We start from the raw sequence: 18,684 nt of genomic DNA, 5'->3' as shown, positions 1-18,684 counted from the left end.
TTGGGTTGTCTATAATACAATCCCATTAGTGTGGTCATACCTTTCCTGTTTCTAAGCTCCACCCATATGGCCTTGGTAGACAAGCCCTCTAATCTGACCTGCCTGAGCACTGCTGGAACATTTTCCCTGACTAGCAATGCCACCCCCCCCCCCCCCCCCACCACCCTTCATCTCTCTGCCTCTATCACGACTGAAACATCAGAACCCTGGAACATTAAGCTGCCAGTCCTGCCCCTCCTGTAGCCAAGGTTTCACTAATGGCTATAATGTCGTTATTCCATGTGTCAATCTATGCCCTCAGCTCATCTGCCTTCCCCACAATACTCCTCGCATTGAAATAGACACACCTCAGAAGATTATTACCACCACACACAACCCTTCTATTTCTGACTTTGCATGAAACTTTAACATCATTTATTTTCACCCCGCTCCGCTATCTGCTCTGGCACTCTGGCTCCCATCCCCCTACAAATCTAGTTTAAACCCCACCCCCCCCCATAGCACTAGCAAACCTCCCTGCAAGGATATTGGTCCCCTTGTAGTTCAGGTGTAACCCGTCTCTCTTGTACAGGTCACACCTGTCCCAGAAGAGGTCCCAATGATCCTAAAATCTGAAACCCTGCCCCCAACAACAATTCCTCAGCCACATGTTCATCCTCCAGAGCATCCTATTCTTAACCTCACTGCCCTTGAAGTCCTGATTTTAACTTCCTACCAAGCTCTCCATACTTATTCTTCAGGACCTCCTCACTCTTTCTTCCTACGTCATTGGTATCGATGTGTACCATGACATCTGGCTGATCACCCTCCCACTTCAGAATGCTGTGCACGTGATCAGAGACATCCCTGACCCTGGCACCCGGGAGGCAACAAACCATCCGGGAGTCTCTGTCACAACCACAGAACCTCCTGTCTGTACCTCTAACTATCGAGCCCCCTGTCACTACCGCTCTCCTCTTCTTCCCCCCCCCCCTTCTGCACTGCAGAACTAGACTCAGTGCCAGAGTTTCAGCTGCCGCAGCTTGTCCCAGGTAAGTCAACCCCCCCCCCCCAACAGTATCCAAATCAGTATACTTGTTGTTGAGGGGAATGGCCGCAGGGGAGCCCTGCTTTGCCTGCCCTTTCCCCTTCCCTCGCCTGACGGTAACCCAATCACCTGTGCCCTGCTCCTTTGGTGTAGCTACCTCCCTGAAACTACTATCAATAAACTCATCATTCTCCCGAATGATCCGGAGGTCATCCAGCTCCTGCTTCAGTTCCCTAACACGGTTTGTTAGGAGCTGCAGCTGGATGCACTTCTTGCAGGTGTCGATGTCAGGGACACCGGAAGTCTCCCTGACTTCCCACATCCTGCAAGAGGAGCATTCCAACATCCTGCCTGGCATTCTCTCTAAACTTACTAGTTAACAAAGATGGTGCGAGTCCTGATGTTCCTGTACCTTCTTCTGATGGTAGCAGTGAGAAGAGAGCATATCCTGGGTGGTGGAGGTCTCAGATGATGGATGATGCTTTCCTGTGGCAATGTTTCTTGTAGATGTGCTCACTGGTAGGAAGGACTTTACCTGTCAGAGACTGTGCTGTATCCACTAATCTTTGTAAAATTTTCTTACTGGGCATTGGTGTTCCCATACCAGGCTGTGATGCAAGCAGTCAATATGCTCTCCACTACACATGTATAGAAATTTGTCAATGTTTTAGATGTCATGCTGAACCTATGCAAATTCCTAAGGAAGTAGAGTCACTGCTGTACCTTCTTCATAATTGCACTTACGTGCTGGGCCCAGGACAGGTCGTTTGAAATAGTAATACCTAGGAACTTAAAGTTGCTGACCCTCTCCACCTCTGATCTTCCAATGAGGACTGGCTCATTGACCTCTGGTTTATGATATATATTTTTTATTGTGATTTATAGTGATATTTTATGTATGCATTGTACAAATACCACGAAACAAATTTTGCATCTTATGGCAGTGATAATAAACCTGATTCTGATTCTGAGTCTGAAATTGTGGCTCTGGCAAACATAGGGTAGTTGTTCCCACCCTTCCTTGAAATAACATCATGTTGATTTCACCTAGGACTGCTGAGACAGACTTGTTAGTATATCTCACCTGAAAGATGTACGTTAGTGGCATTACATGTTGCTAAAAATATAGCCATCAACATCCAAGCTGACAATGAAATTATAGCATGTTGTTTTTTTCCTTTGCTCTACCAATCTTTACCTTTAAGGGGCTAATTTTTATGATCTTAAATTTTAAAGATGTTAAATGTTAAGGCTTGTACGTGAGATATGACCACTTTGAACTCAAGCAAAGACATAATGAAGATTTTAAAGATTCTCATTTCTTTTTACCCTCTTTCCATGCAAAATCATTTCTACTCAGTACTACTGGGTGGCCAGGTTCAACTTTCAATCCTCCAAACCATGAGGACAGTAATCTGGAACACACAAATTATAAACTGGATAATCCAACACAGATTTGGAATAGAACCTCAGTTCTTCCTGTGACTTAATCAAAATTTGAAGTAAGTTTATTACACCGGACAACAAAGACCTTGCTTTCTGAATACTCTTGGGTGTTTCTTGTGGATTTTGGGTTGCTGAAAATCACCATTAAAAAGTTAATTTGTTTCTCCAAATCCATACGTGATACAAGTAGTCTGAAATTATATTTGTGTTCAGTTCAACCAGTCTATCATAAAATATTAAAAAATTTCTGAGGAAACAGCACTGTCAAAAAAATTTGTTGTCCAGTGTTACCACAGTCTATATACTGTATGTCACCATATACTACCTTGAGATTTATTTTCTTGCAGGCATTCACAGCAGGACAAAGACATAAATAGAATTGACAAAATACTACACAGAACCAAAGATTGACAAACAACCAATGTGCAAAAGAAGACAAACTGTGCAAATAAAATAATAAATAAGTGTAAACATAATACTGAGAACATGAGTTGTAGAGTCCTTGAAAGTGAGTCTGTAGGTTGGGGATTGCCAATATTGACAGTCACTTGCCCATGGACCTACTGAGAACACTCAACAGTACCACTTTAAATAAATGGATCTGTGTCATCTTTGTTATTTCGTAATTTCTAGTGAATGCCAAGCAGAATTGTTAACTGCATTAGATTGCAGTGGGAAAGGTGATGCAATTGGAATGACTCATTGTTGGAACTACTTGAGACCAATCTGTTAATTATTGAAGCTTTGCTACAAACAGCATTAAAAGTAAAACTCTTCTATGTTATGAATGTGGATCAACCAGTATTTAGGATGATTCTTCATTCTGGAGTCTTCTGCATACCACTGGGGTGAATAGATACTAGGGCACATTCTCAAAAGTAAACATACAAGACACAATGACTCTCATTTTTTTTGATGTTGGCCCATTCCTGCATTGCATATAACTCCTGAGTATCACATCAAGTTGATTGAACACAGTTTATTAAGAAAATTTAAGCAGTGTTCTGATTTTGAGGTTTAATCAGAATCAGAATCAGGTTTAATAACAAAGGCATAAAAATAGTATAAAGGACAACAGGAAAAAATATATATAAAATTAATTTAAACAAAGTACAAAATGAGAGCAAAAAATAGTGACACACACAAAATGCTGGAGGAACTCAGCAGACTAGGCCCAAAACGACGACTGTACTCTTTTCCATACATGCTGCCTGACCTGTTGCATTTTGTGTGTTTTGCTTGGATTTCCAGCATCTGCAGATTTTCTCTTGTTTGCAAGAAACAGTGAAGTAGGGTTCATTAATTTGATGGTGGAGGGGAAAAAGCTGTTTCGGAAACATTGAGTGTGGGTCCTTAGGCTCCTGGGCTTTGTCCCTGATGGTAGTAATGAGAAGAGGACATGTCTTGAGTGACTAAGTCTTTTATATTTATTTATAATTTATAATTTTATAATTATTTTTTGTCTTTACCACATCTCCACAATCTGACACTTTCTTGTACTATTGCTTGCTGGAATTTCACCTAACTACCATTCTGTACATGTACACAGTGAGGTATTTTTTCGCAAGCAGAATTGTACCCAATGCCAATCTCATTCCATAAGTGTGCACTTGTGAGTTTAAGTGAGTTTCACTGAACTGTAATTCATTTCATCTGCACTTGTCTGGGATCAGAATCAGTTGTAGATCCTTCCACTGCTCGTTTAAGTAACATTTTACTTTAGTCAGAAATCCCTGAAATAGCCTGCTGCTTTTATATAAGTAATCTAGTATATGACATGAGTGACATACTGCTCCCTCAGAGGGTTTTCCAGGAGGGTTTGAGTGAAGAAGGGGTAATAGGGAAGCCAGAATGAAGAATGGAACAAGAAAGAAGGGTGAGGGGGTGAAATTACAGGAAGTTAAATTGATGTTCATGCCACCAGGCTGGAGGCTACCCAGATGGAATATGAGGTGTTGCTCCTCCAACCTGACAGTGGCATCATCATGGCAGTAGAGGAGGCTAAAAACCCATATGTTGGAATGAGAATGAGAAGTTGAATTAACACGTGTGGCTACTGGAGAGTTCCCACCTTTTGTGGTGGATGGGATAAAGAATAAATTCAACAAAGGTGCCTCCAATCAACATAGGGGATGAATGGGGGATGGAGGTAAATTGGGAAGAGGTATGAGGGTAACAAGACCAAAAGGTATGGCTTTGGTCAATCTGGCATTAGGTTAGAGTTGACAAAATGACGAAATGGTGCTATGAGGTCAAAGTTTGATGGAAAATTGTCAGCCTACCTTCTGAGGGTGACCTAGTGCCCAGAGACAGTGGATACAGAGAATCAAAGGTTAACCCTGTGAGGCATAGATGATGATAAATTGAAAACACTGCAGCGAACAAAGGGAATGGGTAGCAGTCATGGTTGTCTCCCACCAATCACGTCACTGTTAAACACACAATGTGTATAACTACCATTACATACCAAATCAAAGGACTGTGGCCAAAAAAAGTAGGAAGTCCAGTTGATTCAGCATGTGATCAATCTAGTACGGTAGATTTTTACTAGAGCAGCATAATTTGCATTCCACAACATAACATCAAAAGATCATTCTTGGAGCAGTAGGAATCAAAACTTGACATAGAACATAACAGGCCTGTACAGATCCTTCCGAGCCAACCTTTTAACTTACTCTAAGATCAATTTACCACTTCCCTCCTGTGTAGCCCTCCATTTTTCTACCATTCATGTGCCTACAGCTGTCTTAAATGCCCCTAATGTATCTGTCTCTACATCACCGCTGGCAGGACATTCCACAAACACAATACCCTCTATGCAAAAAAATGTAACACCCCTGCTACACTTTCTTCCATCATTTTAAAAATATATCCACCTCATTTTAGCCATCTTGTCCTGGCTATACACTCGATCAACTTGTGCACCCCCCTATCAAGTCAGCTCTCCTCCTCCTTTGTCCAAAGAGAAAAGCCCTAGTCCACTTAACCCATTCTCATAAGACATGCTGTCTAATCTAGGCAGCTTACTGGTAAATCTCCTTTGAACATTTTTTCTATAACGAGGAGACCAGAACTGAACACAATATTCCAAGTGTAGTCTGGCCAGAGCTTTCCAGAACAGCAACCTTACCTCGCGGCTCTTGAACTCAATCCATGATTAATGAAGGTCAACACAATCAACTTGTCAGCACAATTCCCAGTTACTTATTCTATTTCTACAGAGGTTTGTGATCCTTATGAAAATTGCAGGCAATTAGGAGATGGGAGGTATTTGGCCTTCTGCTTGCCTGGTGGAATTCTCCAATCATTAGCTTTAGCTGTCAGTAATGTAGGTTCTCACCAAATGTACTTGCATTCCACATCGCTCAGAAACTCAGCATCCTGTTATAAGATAAAGCGGAACATCAGTTCTGCTTCATAAATCTTTGTAAAGGTTTAAATCACTCAACAGAACGAAGAACATGGTTATAACCCAGACATCTTTCTTACAAGAGCAGGAATAACTTATCAAAAAATAACTTGTTGACAAAATTGTGGGATGCATTAATCAGAATCTGAATTAATATCACTGGCATACTTGGTGAAATTTGTTGCATTGTGCCAGCAGTACAGTGCAATACATAAAAATAAATAAAAACAAGTACAGTAAGAATTATAATAAGAAATATATCTAATTAGAGAGTGCAATCTCTACTACTAAGGGATGAGCTCTAAGGTAGCTCAGAGGGAAGGGGGAGAGGAGGCAGCTGTAGTGGGAGGGGATTCTTTGGTTACAAGTACAAACAGGAGGTTCTGTGGATGAGAACCAGCTTCCTGGGTGGTTTATTCCCTCCCGGATGTCAGGGTCAGAGAGATCTCGGATCGAGTCTAGTGGGAGGCTAAGCACCCACAGGTCCTTGTCCATGTTGGTGTCAATGACCTTGGTAAGAAGGGTGACGAGGTATTGCAAAATGAGTTCAGGGAGTTAGATGCTAAGTTAAAGGATAGGACCTACAGAGCAAGGACATGCCATATGGTGAAGCTAGATATAGGAAGATCATACAGTTTAACAGTGTTGATGCGTGGCCAAGTGGTTAAGGCGTTGGTCTAGTGATCTGAAGATCGCTAGTTCGAGCCTCAGCTAAGGCAGCGTGTTGTACCCTTGAGCAAGGCACTTAACCACACATTGCTCTGCAACAACACGGCCCTTGTATCAGACCTTGCCCTTCCCTTGGACAACATCGGTGGTGTGGAGAGGGGAGACTTGCAGCATTGGCAACTGCAGGTCTCCCTTGCAAACCTGCCGAGGCCTGCGCCCTGGAAACTTTCCAAGGCACAAATCCATGGTCTCTTGAAACTAAAAGATGCCAATTATTACAGTTTAACAGTCTAAGGAGATGGTGCAAGGCAGGGCTTCAGGTTTTTGGATTATTGGGCTCTCTTCCACAGAAGGTGGAACCCGTACAGAAGGGACAGTTTGCACCTGAACTGGAGGTGTACTAATACCCTTGCAGGAAGGGGGAAGGCTTGTTAATACTGCATGGGTGCATGGGGGAAGGGGATGGAGAGATTTAAACTCCAGTTGTAGGTGGATGGGAAACAGAGTGGCAGAGCAGATAGTGAGGAAAGAAGCTACTAAGCCTACATAAAAAGTCAAGAATCGAAAGGCAAAAAAAATTGAACGTATTCTCCAAAATGTTCGACCTCTAGGAAGGGCTGGGGTTTCCGTTCACTGAAACTTCAGTCCGGTGACTATCTTGTTTAAGGATGGGATAACATTAGTCAAATATTTTATTTCATGAATTAACTTCAATCTTTGCATTTATTTTAATTTTCAAGTGTCTTTATAAAATAATTTCAGCTTAAATATCTGCATTTAAATTTATTTATCTATTTAAGTTTAATGTACACACTCATCAGAAATACTGCGACTTAAACAAAAGACTACAAACAGTATGTGCTTCAAAGGTCCGGACCTATAATCTGTAAAATTCGCCACTTCTTTTTGATGTTACCTAAATTACCTTTGGCTAAATTATCCTGATACAGTATCTGGTTCGGTGTCAGATCTTGTTGATGATCAGAGCACAACGATTAAAATAGCTGCGTTAAATTTTAGGGTCTTGGATTACTTCAAATCCAACTTTCTCCATTTTTGCACCAGTCTGCTTTGTTTTCTCACGGGTAAAACACGACCTGGTTACTTTGAAATGCTATTGCACAACGCCTCAAGAAAAATACATTTGCCCGTTGCAATGACCTGGTATAAGTGCCGTTGGAGTGTCATTTAACGTGGCTCTACGTCAAGAGAGTTGCCTAGACTGGAACCTTGCGTCATTCAAGACAACCCATGTGATGGTCATGATTGTGTTGTGAAAGGAGAGAATTTACCGTAATGTATGTAAGGTTACGCTCAGAAATAATGGAGGGAAAACTTACAAATCACTTTGTTAGTAGGTTGGATCGTGAAATGAATAGAAAAAGTATTTTTGTTTCTCAGGTAATATAGAAAATCTTGATCTGTTTCGAAATTTGTTTTGCCCGTGTATAGAGGGATAAGAAGCAAAGAAATCGATACGCCGCTTCAACAAGGAATCTGTCGCGGGCGGTGCCAGACTGCGTAGAACAGGTAAAAGTATCTGTGTTTTTGCCGCTCTCTATTGCTGGGTGACTCTCATCCAGAGGGTGATGTTGCAATCCTGCAGACTGTTATATTCAGACACACTGTGAGCCAGCCTGCATTCCTCTGAGGCATTCTCTCTCTCTCTTTTCCACCTCCCTCCAAATTACTGTAACTTTTTGCTGAACAGAGCAACTTTGATTCCAGTTGCAACCCCTGCCGGTTACAAGCACGGAGACCGGTTAAAGTTTGCAATGCGCCCCTTCACCCCGACCGGTTACCCTGAGGTAATTCGTCCGTGAACCACCTGCACACAAGTGCTGAGGTTATTTTGTTTTTGCACAGAACACCCGCGACCTTGCTTTGGAAACAAGCGCCACTGCCTGCTGCCGGAGAAACGAGCGAGACATTTCATCCCGGTACCGGGGACAGTGGATTGGATGTATTTTTGATTTTTTTCCTGCAGAAGCGGCCGGGCAAACTGTTTCAAGGATCTCTCCTTGCTGCATCAACCACCCTAGAGGAAGGGTGTTCGCCATCAAGGAATGAAAGAGACATCCCTACAAGTTGCGTCCACCGTCCTCCTTGCGCATCGCGGAGTACAATCTTGTTGCAAACCACAGTGAAATTAAAAAAATCCACCCGCTCTTCCCTGCTTCGGCTTTTTTTTTGTTTAGATCTCCAGCTCCCTTTGATGAGTTTAAACGTGCACAGGGCGAGCCCCATCCCAATCCTCCGCAATGGCAGATGGAGACCGAAGCGACTGGAGGCCGAAGAGCCGGCTCCTAAGTGCCCGCGGCTGAGCGACTCTTCCCCGGACGCTGCCTACTTCTCCGGCCCGGGATCCCCCAGCCCGATTCCAAGCAGCCCCTGCAGCAGCCAGGCGTGGGCTCGGATAGGAAACTACCTCTTGCTACAAAACCCCGAGAAGGACAATGTCTTCAGGGCAATCGGGAGCCACACCGGGAAGGAATTTGTGTGCAAGGTATGGAACAAAAAACACTCCAAAAAAGTCACGACTGTTTTATATTTAGATGGGGGATGCCTTTTTCAGAACATAATTTTAATAACTTCTCTTCCTCTCCTGCCTTGTGTGTTTAACTCCCCGGCGCTGCGTAAATTAGTTGAGAGTTTGTACCCAACTTGAGGCGTTTTACTATCTGACGGATGCGGGTTAGTGTATTTAAGCAGCGCATGGCGGTGCCGCCATCTAGAGGGCAGCAATGAGGTTTCCTGAATGAGATATTAAAGGACATTTTATATGAACAGGCCCTTCGGCCCACAATTTCCATGCTGACCATAAATCATAGGGGCAAAATTAAGCCATTCGGCCCATAGAGTCCGCTCTAACTTTCAGTCAGGGTTGATTTGTTGTCCCTGTCAACCCAATTCTCTTGCGTTCTCCCAGTAACCTTTGACACCTTGTCTAATAATTTCCATGCCTGTCCAGCCAATCCCACCTGTCCTTCCCCTGCCAGTTTCTGTGGCTTTTTTTTTGTTTTGCACCCCTAGTTTCCCCTTTGCAAACACAGGAGGCTCTACAATCTATAGCAGTACACACAAAATACTAGAGGAACTCAGCAGGTCGAGCGGCGTCTATGAAGGGGAATAAACAGTCGACGTTTCGGACCGAGATCGTTCATAGATAGAGTAATTATAGAGTACCTTTCTCAGGGTTGAAATGTCTAATACCAGAGGGCATGCATTGAAAGTAGGTTCAAGGGGAATGTGAGGGCTAAGTATTTTACTCAGAGAGTGGTGGATACCTGGAATGTGCTGCCTGGCAATGGTGGTCGAGGGAAATACATGAGAGGGTTTTAAGAAATATTTGGATAGGCACACCGATGTCAGGGAGATGGAGGGTTATGGACATTGGGCAGGTAGGAGGTAGGTCTTTGTTATTTTATTGTTCGTTTTAGCTGATTCAGCAAAACATCGTGGGCCGAAGGGCCTGTTTTGTTCTGTACTGTTCTATCTGCCTTCGGCATTTTGTGTGTGTGTGTGTGTGTGTGTGTTGCGAAGCAGTTAAAAGCAGCTTTTTCCTTACCACTCACCACCTGTTCTGAATTATTAACTCCAACTGCTGGAAATAGTCAGCATTTGTGTGAACGGTGGCCCAGCGATGACCTTTTGGATCAGATCAAAGTTCCGCACAGATATCATCAACATCTATCAAATCAGATTTTAGCGGATAAGCACTAATTTGCTTTTGTGTTAACGTGTTAATTTGCCTAAACTCGGGATTTTGCGACTTGCTCGATAAAATAAAGGTTAAAACACCTTTCCATTCGCATAAATAGCAAAAGCGTTGAGTGTTTTATTTAGAAATAAGACGTTGTTTTGCATCCACAGGTTTTTGACATTAGGCAATACCAGGATGAAATCGGACCGTATCTGCAGATGTCACTCCACGACAACATCACTGCGATCGAGGAAGTAATCCTCGGGGAACGGCAGTGCTACGTGTTGCTGGAGAGGGGCCATGGCGATATGCACTCGTACATGCGGAACCGCAAGCGCCTGGGCGAGGAGGAAGCGGCGCGTCTCTTTCACCAGATCGTCTCGGCGGTGGCCCATTGCCACGATTCCGGCATCGTCCTGCGAGACCTCAAACTCAGGAAATTCGTCTTTGTTGATGAGCAGAGGTGCGTTCAAAACGGGTGCATCCAACACCGAAAACAAAAGCGATTGCATTCACTTTAATCCCAGCTCTGAGCGGCTGGTTCTGTTGCTGGGCTAGTAATCTTAACAAAATTTGATTCTTAAAAAAAAACACAAAAGCTATCCACAGTAACGCTATGAAAATATCACATTTTGCCAAAACAAAGTCCGTAAGAGAATCTGTTATCCTTGCGTCTATCGTGCTCCACCTAACCGCCCTCTTCAAACGAACCGAGGGCAACGAGCGGTGGCGGGTCTTTCATAAAATGTGGAACACGCAGTCAGTGAATAAATTATTTTAAAATCCCTTGGAAGTCACCATAATCTTTTACACAGAATGAAAAAAGCACGTCATAACCCTCAGATTACACTTGTGCTGAATGCTTAGATAAACTGAATGTGGTTTCTTTAATAGGTTGTGTGTGCTGTATCTGTAATGTAACCGACATGGTTAATCTGACTCCTTTTTGAAATTTTAATGCCATGTTAGTACAACTTCTAGACGTGACTGGCAAAATAATTGACTTCTTAAGCATAGGGTATTATTCCAAAGGATCAAAGAATGCCCGCAAGAAAATGAGTATAAAGTGACAAATAAGGTTTGGAGTTTTATAAACCAGAGTTAATTAATAAGCACGGTCAGAAGATGATTATTAAATCACCTGTTAAATAAAAAGACTACATTTCCAAAATAGTAATCAGTAACCGTTTTATGAATTTGTAAATGCTTCAGTGAATCTCCAGGTGTTTAGACAATATTTCTGTGCTCCTGTTAGATCAAGGAAAGTTGTACAGCTCTACTAAATGCTCAGTATAGAATCTCAGGATGGTTTAACACACACAAGATACTGAATGAATAGTTTCTACTAGGGGAATATCTATATGGGAATAGGTTAATACTTCCCTAAAGTTCTTCTGGTGTTCTCAGGCAATAAGCCATAAAATAGTTACATCTTGCAATGATTTACGTATAGATTTATTCCTTTAGAGATGTAGAACACCACAACACAGAAACAGGCCCTTATGCCTATCTAGTTCATACCAAACTATTATCCTGCCTGGTCCCATTGACTCATACCCGGACCATAGTCCTCCATACCCCTCCCATCCAGGTGCCTATCCAAATTTCTCTTAAATGTTGAAATCAGACCTGCATCCACTTGTTCTACTGGTTTTAAAATAATTTTAATTTTTTTTTAGTGAATGGTAATTGTATTCTATATATTTGCAACAATAGAGACAAAACTCAATGGGTCTCTCAATATTTCAAAACTATTGTTTATTTTAGATGAATAAAGCATATTGCACAAGGTTATCAAACATTTATAGACTGGACTTGGGCAAGTGCAGGTTTACAGAAATACTATTATCTCCAGCCTTTTTAAATGAGTAAATTATTAATAGAAATAATAAACATTTAAAATTGTGGCTAATGATGCATGCAGCTTTGATAGATGTTTAAGCACCGGTTTGCAGCAACATTTTTAAGGGGGCCATTCCCAAAAGCTATGGTGATTAAAGATTTGATTGCATGTTCCCATTTCAGATCTTCCCTCAGCATTTACAAACGAAAGCAAAATAGCTACTTAAACTGCAGAAAAGGTCTTGTTTATCTCAGATATAAACCACAGTATTTGCCTAAGCAAAATTACCCTCTTTATGTGACTAACAAAACAATTTGGCCTGAGTTATAATTATTGTACGGTGAGGTAAGTGAATTCCAATTCTATTTTAGTTTGTTTATTTCACAGTTGAGGTTAGACTGTAACATGCTGCTAGCATGGGACAGTTAGGTGAATTGTGCAGTGCCTTTTAGAGGAAGCTTAATAAGCTCACGAATGTGGGACAGTTTGGTGGTAGAGTTTGATGAAGTGGGGTGGGTGAAGGTTTATGTGGTGTGTAAGAACATACCAGAAGCAGAGTCTTCCAGCTCACCCTGCCACTCACTACCATTATGGCTTCAAGGGTCTTGGCCTGAAATGTCGACTGTTTATTCCTCTTCAGAGACGCTTCCTGACCTGCTGAGTTCCTCCAGTATTTTGTGTGTGTGCTATTCTGGATTTTCAGCATCTTGCAAATTCCTTGAATTTATGTTCTCTTCTACACCCAGCTCCTATAAACTTTTAAATGTTTATCTCTCTCGCCACCTTAACTATGTGTATGTTCTCCAGCGATAGAGAATTGAGAGACTCCGTACTCCAGGAGAAGTAATTTCTATGCATCACACTTCACAGTTTTGAATAACTAGCCTATATTTTTGTAGCTAAACCCCCTTGTCTGTAACTCAGCCAGTAATGTTTCGCTGCTGTAGGTTGTATATAATTCACAAGTGAGAATCTACATTATCAGGTATTAAGGTTAACAGCAGTATTTATATAGCACATTAGTTAGAAAGATGTGAATTACCGCAACCAGCAAGGTGCATGCTATATTTTCCCCCTTCATCATGTGCTACAGATTTGGCATCACAGGGTGGGTGGTGTTGCAATGTAAGGTAGTCTCATTGTCAAAGCAGGTGCTGATTGTTGATTCAATGTCATAAGGGACCATAATATATACACACACACAGACATGCACAGATGCACGCACACAGATACGACACACACACAGACATACACACACACATACAGACTCACAGACACACACACACACACTCTCATAGACACACACATAAACACATATGATGAAGGGTTTTGGCCTGAAACATTGTCTCTACCTCCTCCCATAGATGCTGTCTGGCCTGCTGAGTTCTCCCAGCATTTTGTGTTTTTATTTCATACACACATATGCTCACTCATAGACTCACATACAGACTCACACACACACACACACACACACACACACACACACACACACTCTTGGACACACACAGATGCGCGCACACACACACACGTCATGTTTTCCATTTACAAAACACAAGAGCTGAACATTCTGCCCTTTCCACAGATTCCAGCTTCAAATGTAGGGCACATCCCTTCAATCACCCGATTGATCTGCTCTTCAATAGCTGCAAGTGCTAAGCACAGCATCAGTCTAATTGTACTTGTTATAAATATATGGCCTTTTAGCTCCAAAGCTTTTACTCTATTAAAAATATGTATTTTTAATTGCACTAAGCAACATGTGAAATCTGCATTTAAATGTTCACACATTCAAATTTTACAAGGCTGTTTTATTTAGAATATCATCAACACTGATCAAACAGCTTTCAGCAGCTTTACAAAATCAAATTACTGCAGAACTTTGAAAAGGGAAGACAAGAGATTCTGTCCAAAGTGTTCACTGAGTAAATGTGAGGGGATGAATTATTCGGTAAGCATGAGTGTGTATGCATGCAACACATCTGTGTTGTGTGTTTGTGTGATTGGAATGGGGCAGTGGTATTTCACTAAAGAGTGTCTGGTTTTCACATCCATTCTTGCCTTGTACTGTTTTTAAGCACAGTGCTGATTATTTGTCTGCCATTCCCACAGGAGCTGGCTGAGGCTGGAAAACTTGGATGATGCTCATATCCTGAAGGGAAAGGATGACTCCCTGTCTGATAAGCATGGATGTCCGGCTTACGTAAGCCCAGAGATACTGAACACGAGTGGATGTTATTCTGGGAAGGCAGCGGACATCTGGAGTCTCGGCATCATGCTCTACACCCTCCTGTTGGGACGCTATCCTTTCCACGATTCTGACCCCATTGCCCTTTTCAATAAGATCCGGCGCGGGCACTTCTGTATCCCGGACAGCGTCTCACCCAAAGCCAAGTGTCTGATCCGTAGCCTGCTGCGGCGTGAGCCCCTGGAGCGACTGACAGCTAGTGAGATCCTTATGCACCCTTGGTTCCAGGCCGCCTCTCGGCAAGCCCCTGCTGATCAGGACTATCCCACTTCTGACCAGACTGTTCCTAAGCCTGCGACCGACTGACAGGAAGGCTCTGTTGACACCAAAGTGAGGAATTTCTATATCGACAGGAAGAGAGTCAAGACTCTAAGGTTGTCCACCCAAATCTTTTATTATTGAATGTTGTTCCATTCACCTAACGTGTAGAACAAACATCATCTGAGTGGGCATTTAACTCTCTGTGTGCAACTTACCACAACAGCAGTTGTTTAGTTGGATCCCAATGTAACGCCAGTGTATATTAGAATAAACAGGCAGCATTTGCGGGGAGAGGAACTGAGATACCCTTTTAACTCTAACTTTTGTTAGAACTCTTTTGGAATCCTTGGTGCAGTTGAAATTCATATCCTCATATCAATTCCTAAACTATTTATTCATTTAAAGATATATTTAAAAGGCAACCAATACAGGCATTTAACTTATTACCTGTTCAACATTGAAAAGGCTGTGAATTTCATTAATTTGTATGTGATTGTTTTTTGTAATATGTCCTTTCTCTCCTCTGTGGACTGGCCTGCTATTTGGGAAGACTGGTGGATTCATTCATGGCTGTTTTCTAAGAGTCAGGCTGTTGAAGGGATTTCATAAGAGTTCAGAGCGGTGCCAGCTCTTTTTAACCTGCATGGGCCATTCTGTCCCAGTGACAACGCTGAAACTTGGTGGGCCATCCGGGAGTACGTGCCAACCCACTGAGGGCATTGAAGCTTGGCAATGTGAACTAGTACCCTTAGGGTGCTCTTAAGCTATGCACTGTACAGTGACCAATTTGATATCATGTGAACCTTCTGATAAATGGAAGTTAGTTATTTAAATGTCGTAAAAATAGGGATCAGCTGATGTATTTATGGGTATGTGGTCCTGAACTGAGACAGCTGCTTCTGTTGGTAGGTAGGTGACTATAAATGTCCTCAGGTATTGATGGGTGGGAGCTGACGAGTGTGTGAGGGAGAATTGATCACAGGGAGGTAAGGCACCAATGAGGGGAGTGAGCATAAACTCCATTTGATTGGCCTCACAAAGTGGAAAGCTTTGGAACAAGGGCTGGGACTCTTCCAGATGCTGAGGACCAAATAAGCTGACCTTGCTGAGAAGTTTCCCGTGAGTTGGAAAGGTATCAAGTAATCTGCTGATACTTTACCCCTGGGCATTCAAAAACCATAGAAAGATTTGCAAAATTAAAAATATCAAAATATACTTAATTAAAAACATCTTAGTATACTAGCAAGTATTTATGAACTTTAATACTTCACTACAAACCACATTTGGAACTTCTCTCCAGCACGACAGCCACTGGGCTCAATGGCATCTTGAATAGGAAGTGTGAGGTCAGATGTGCCAGCGTCTGACTTCCTGCCTTTAGTCAGGCAGATGTGGTGGGCTGAGGCGAAATGAGCCCAGAAATGCTGATAGAACCTCCCAGTACTTGTGCTTTCTTTTATGTAGTCATTTAGCCCTGTTCATTCTATGACTGACTGCATTAACCATCACATTACATGTAAGTTTGATATAACGCAGTCAATGAATCGTCCCTCTTTTTAGTAAAACATTCTTCCTATCAGCTTCCGATAATGGCACAACCCTATAATTCCTCCTTCTCATCATGTACCACAAATAGTGTTGCTGCTCAAGATGATTTTGGAGTAACCTGAAATTTACCATTTTGACAACTGGTCAATCTCAAATGGTAATATTGACCAATAGGATTAAACAGTTGCTGCGTGTGTACATATAAAGCATGTTCAATCTTTTCAGGTAGTGTACACAAGTGCTTGGAGTTCTTGAACAATTGTGGCATAGTTACATAATGCACTCCGAGTTTTCGATATTGTTAAATTCAGGGTATGGAAACTTTCAAGAAGCAAATAGGAAAACCCTTCAACTTTACTAGCCCTTTTTGATGTAGAACATCTACTTTGAATTAATATGGTGATGCTGTTTTAAGATACAGCCAGTCTTTAAAAGAAGGTATAAGTGAAAGAGATCTGTACCATTCTTCAAGTGTAAACATTAATTTTGACATGAATGAAGCAAATAATTTTGAGAAGAGTCAAAATACTTCATTGTCGCTTGGCTTTTTGATCTTGACTGTTTCAGAATGTGATATGGATACCATGAGAATACATTAGTCATTGTGAAGTATTTGCCCGATTTTGCCCTCTCCCTAGTTTCCTTGCAGAACTTAAAAGAGGACCTTTAAGAGCAAATTTGTGGAAGGGTACATATGTTAATACAGTTACAAAACCTTATAGGACAATTTACATTAAAAAGCACTGATGTTACTCCTGCACTCATTACTTGAGAACCTCTTGAGAGCTTAGGCAAACTGTAAACATATCTCAGCTTTTAGTTTTTTTATCATTGTGAAACATCACTTAAGACGATTGTGTTGAACTTTAAAATGTTATACAGATATCCATACACTCTCTCACTTGATGACCATGATCAATTTTTGCTTTGTCCCTTTTGTTGTGTTCGTAATCTCAAAGATTGTTTTTCTTCAATCTGTTAAAGAGCTCGTTAACTAGCTCTTCAATAAAGTCATCACATGTAGGGGTGAAACCAAAGCAGCAAGATCAGGCTAGAGTTGAATGTTGCAACCTTCATTAACTGCTGTGTATATTTTGTTTATACCTCATGTACAGTGTCCATATAATTGGTGTCTTGTCATTTCTGTTCCATATTGTTAGAAAATATTGTGCTGATGTGTGCAAAGCAACTGTGTCAATGTGAGTCCTTGCAAGCAATACTTGTCAGATAATAATCATGAGGTTAGTTTAACGGACATTGAAATATTTCTATTTCTCTGGTGTGCTCATGGTTACAGCTTATCGTATCTATGATACAGCTTTGAAAAATATTACTACTGGCAAATACGAAACAATACTGGCAGTGATGTCCTCCTGATGAATACTAGACACTATTTTAGAAATGTAAACTATGTAAATATGTACAATTCTCAAAGAACAGTAATAAAGTCAAAAATACCTGAATAAATCATGTCTTGTGTGCTATGTTAATGGAAGTCCAATGTTTGATAGGTGGTAGATTGTATATTTAGCAGTCAGCACTGCTGTGAAGAGGGCATATTCTAGGTGGTGAATGATGGATGCTGCCTTCTTGAGTTGTTACTGTTGAAGGTGTCCTTGATGGTGAGGAGGCTAGTGCCCATGATTGAATGGCTGAAATTTCAACCCTCTGCAGCTTGTTCTGATCCTATGCTGTGGCCCCTCTATATCAGACGGTGATATAGCCAGTTACATTGCTCTCTATCGTACACCTGTAGAAATCTGCTAGAGTCTTTGATGGCATTTCAAACCTCCTCAAACTCCTAATGAAATATGGCCACTGGCATACCTTCTTCATAATTGCATCAACATATTGGGCCTGGGATGTACTTCAGAGATGTTGACACCCAGGAACTTGAAACTGCTGACTCTTAACGAGGACTGGTGTGTGTTTCCTCGACTTCCTCTTCCTAAAGGCTGCACCTATTTACTTGGTCTTACTAAGATTCAGTGTGAGATTGTTGATGTAACACCTCTCAACCAGACTATTTGAAATTGTATGAAATTTCTCCTGTTCACCTGATGCAGAGATACTGAGATAAGTAAATTATGCTCTGTAATGATTTTGAAAGGGGCACCATCTTTGAATTGATGTACTTACAATTATGCTTTGAGTTACCATGCTACATGGAATGGTGTTTTCACCTGGTGACTAACCTGTCCAAAGAGGAACTGACATGGATGCCAGAAACACTACAGATTACGCTGGCATTCTGCTGTGTCCCTTCAACACCAGCTCCCAGCTCCCGGATTTAACACTTCTTGTTACAACACAGAACTGAAGAGGGTTGGAAACTCCATGGTTCTTTGTGTTTCCTGCTGTCAGCTAAGTGCCAAAATAGTCTTAAATACATTGTTGAAGCTCTACTGAATATCAAAAGGACATGGAGAGGATGTTTCTTATTGTGAGGGAGTTAGGATCAGGGAGCACAGCCTCAGAATAGAAGAAAGTCCCTTTAACACAAGGATGAGGAGGAATTTCTCTAGCCAGAAGG

General features: G+C 41.7%; 1 protein-coding gene and 1 long non-coding RNA gene across 3 annotated transcripts; one reads left to right on the top strand and one right to left on the bottom strand.

The window, feature by feature from the left end:
* Positions 1-2,921: 2,921 nt before the first annotated feature.
* Positions 2,922-7,760, bottom strand: LOC132394516 (uncharacterized). Of its 2 annotated transcripts, none has more exons than XR_009512348.1 (3): positions 7,477-7,760; positions 5,604-5,854; positions 2,922-3,847 (listed from the first exon to the last, which is right to left on the bottom strand). It is a non-coding gene; the product is annotated as an uncharacterized LOC132394516 (long non-coding RNA). The 2 variants fall into 2 exon arrangements; XR_009512349.1 differs by having other exon boundaries at positions 5,814-5,854.
* Positions 7,761-7,879: 119 nt separating this feature from the next.
* Positions 7,880-17,618, top strand: LOC132394506 (tribbles homolog 1-like). The gene is made up of 4 exons (XM_059970761.1): positions 7,880-8,081; positions 8,418-9,057; positions 10,425-10,717; positions 14,207-17,618. Exons 2-4 carry the CDS (start codon positions 8,767-8,769, stop codon positions 14,646-14,648), a joined length of 1,026 nt encoding a protein of 341 aa, XP_059826744.1. The 5' UTR covers positions 7,880-8,081; positions 8,418-8,766; the 3' UTR covers positions 14,649-17,618.
* Positions 17,619-18,684: the final 1,066 nt, after the last annotated feature.

The sequence above is a fragment of the Hypanus sabinus genome, chromosome 1, assembly GCF_030144855.1.
Source record: "Hypanus sabinus isolate sHypSab1 chromosome 1, sHypSab1.hap1, whole genome shotgun sequence".
Lineage (NCBI taxonomy): Eukaryota > Metazoa > Chordata > Chondrichthyes > Myliobatiformes > Dasyatidae > Hypanus > Hypanus sabinus.
This window is presented reverse-complemented; position numbering and strand designations above follow the sequence as displayed.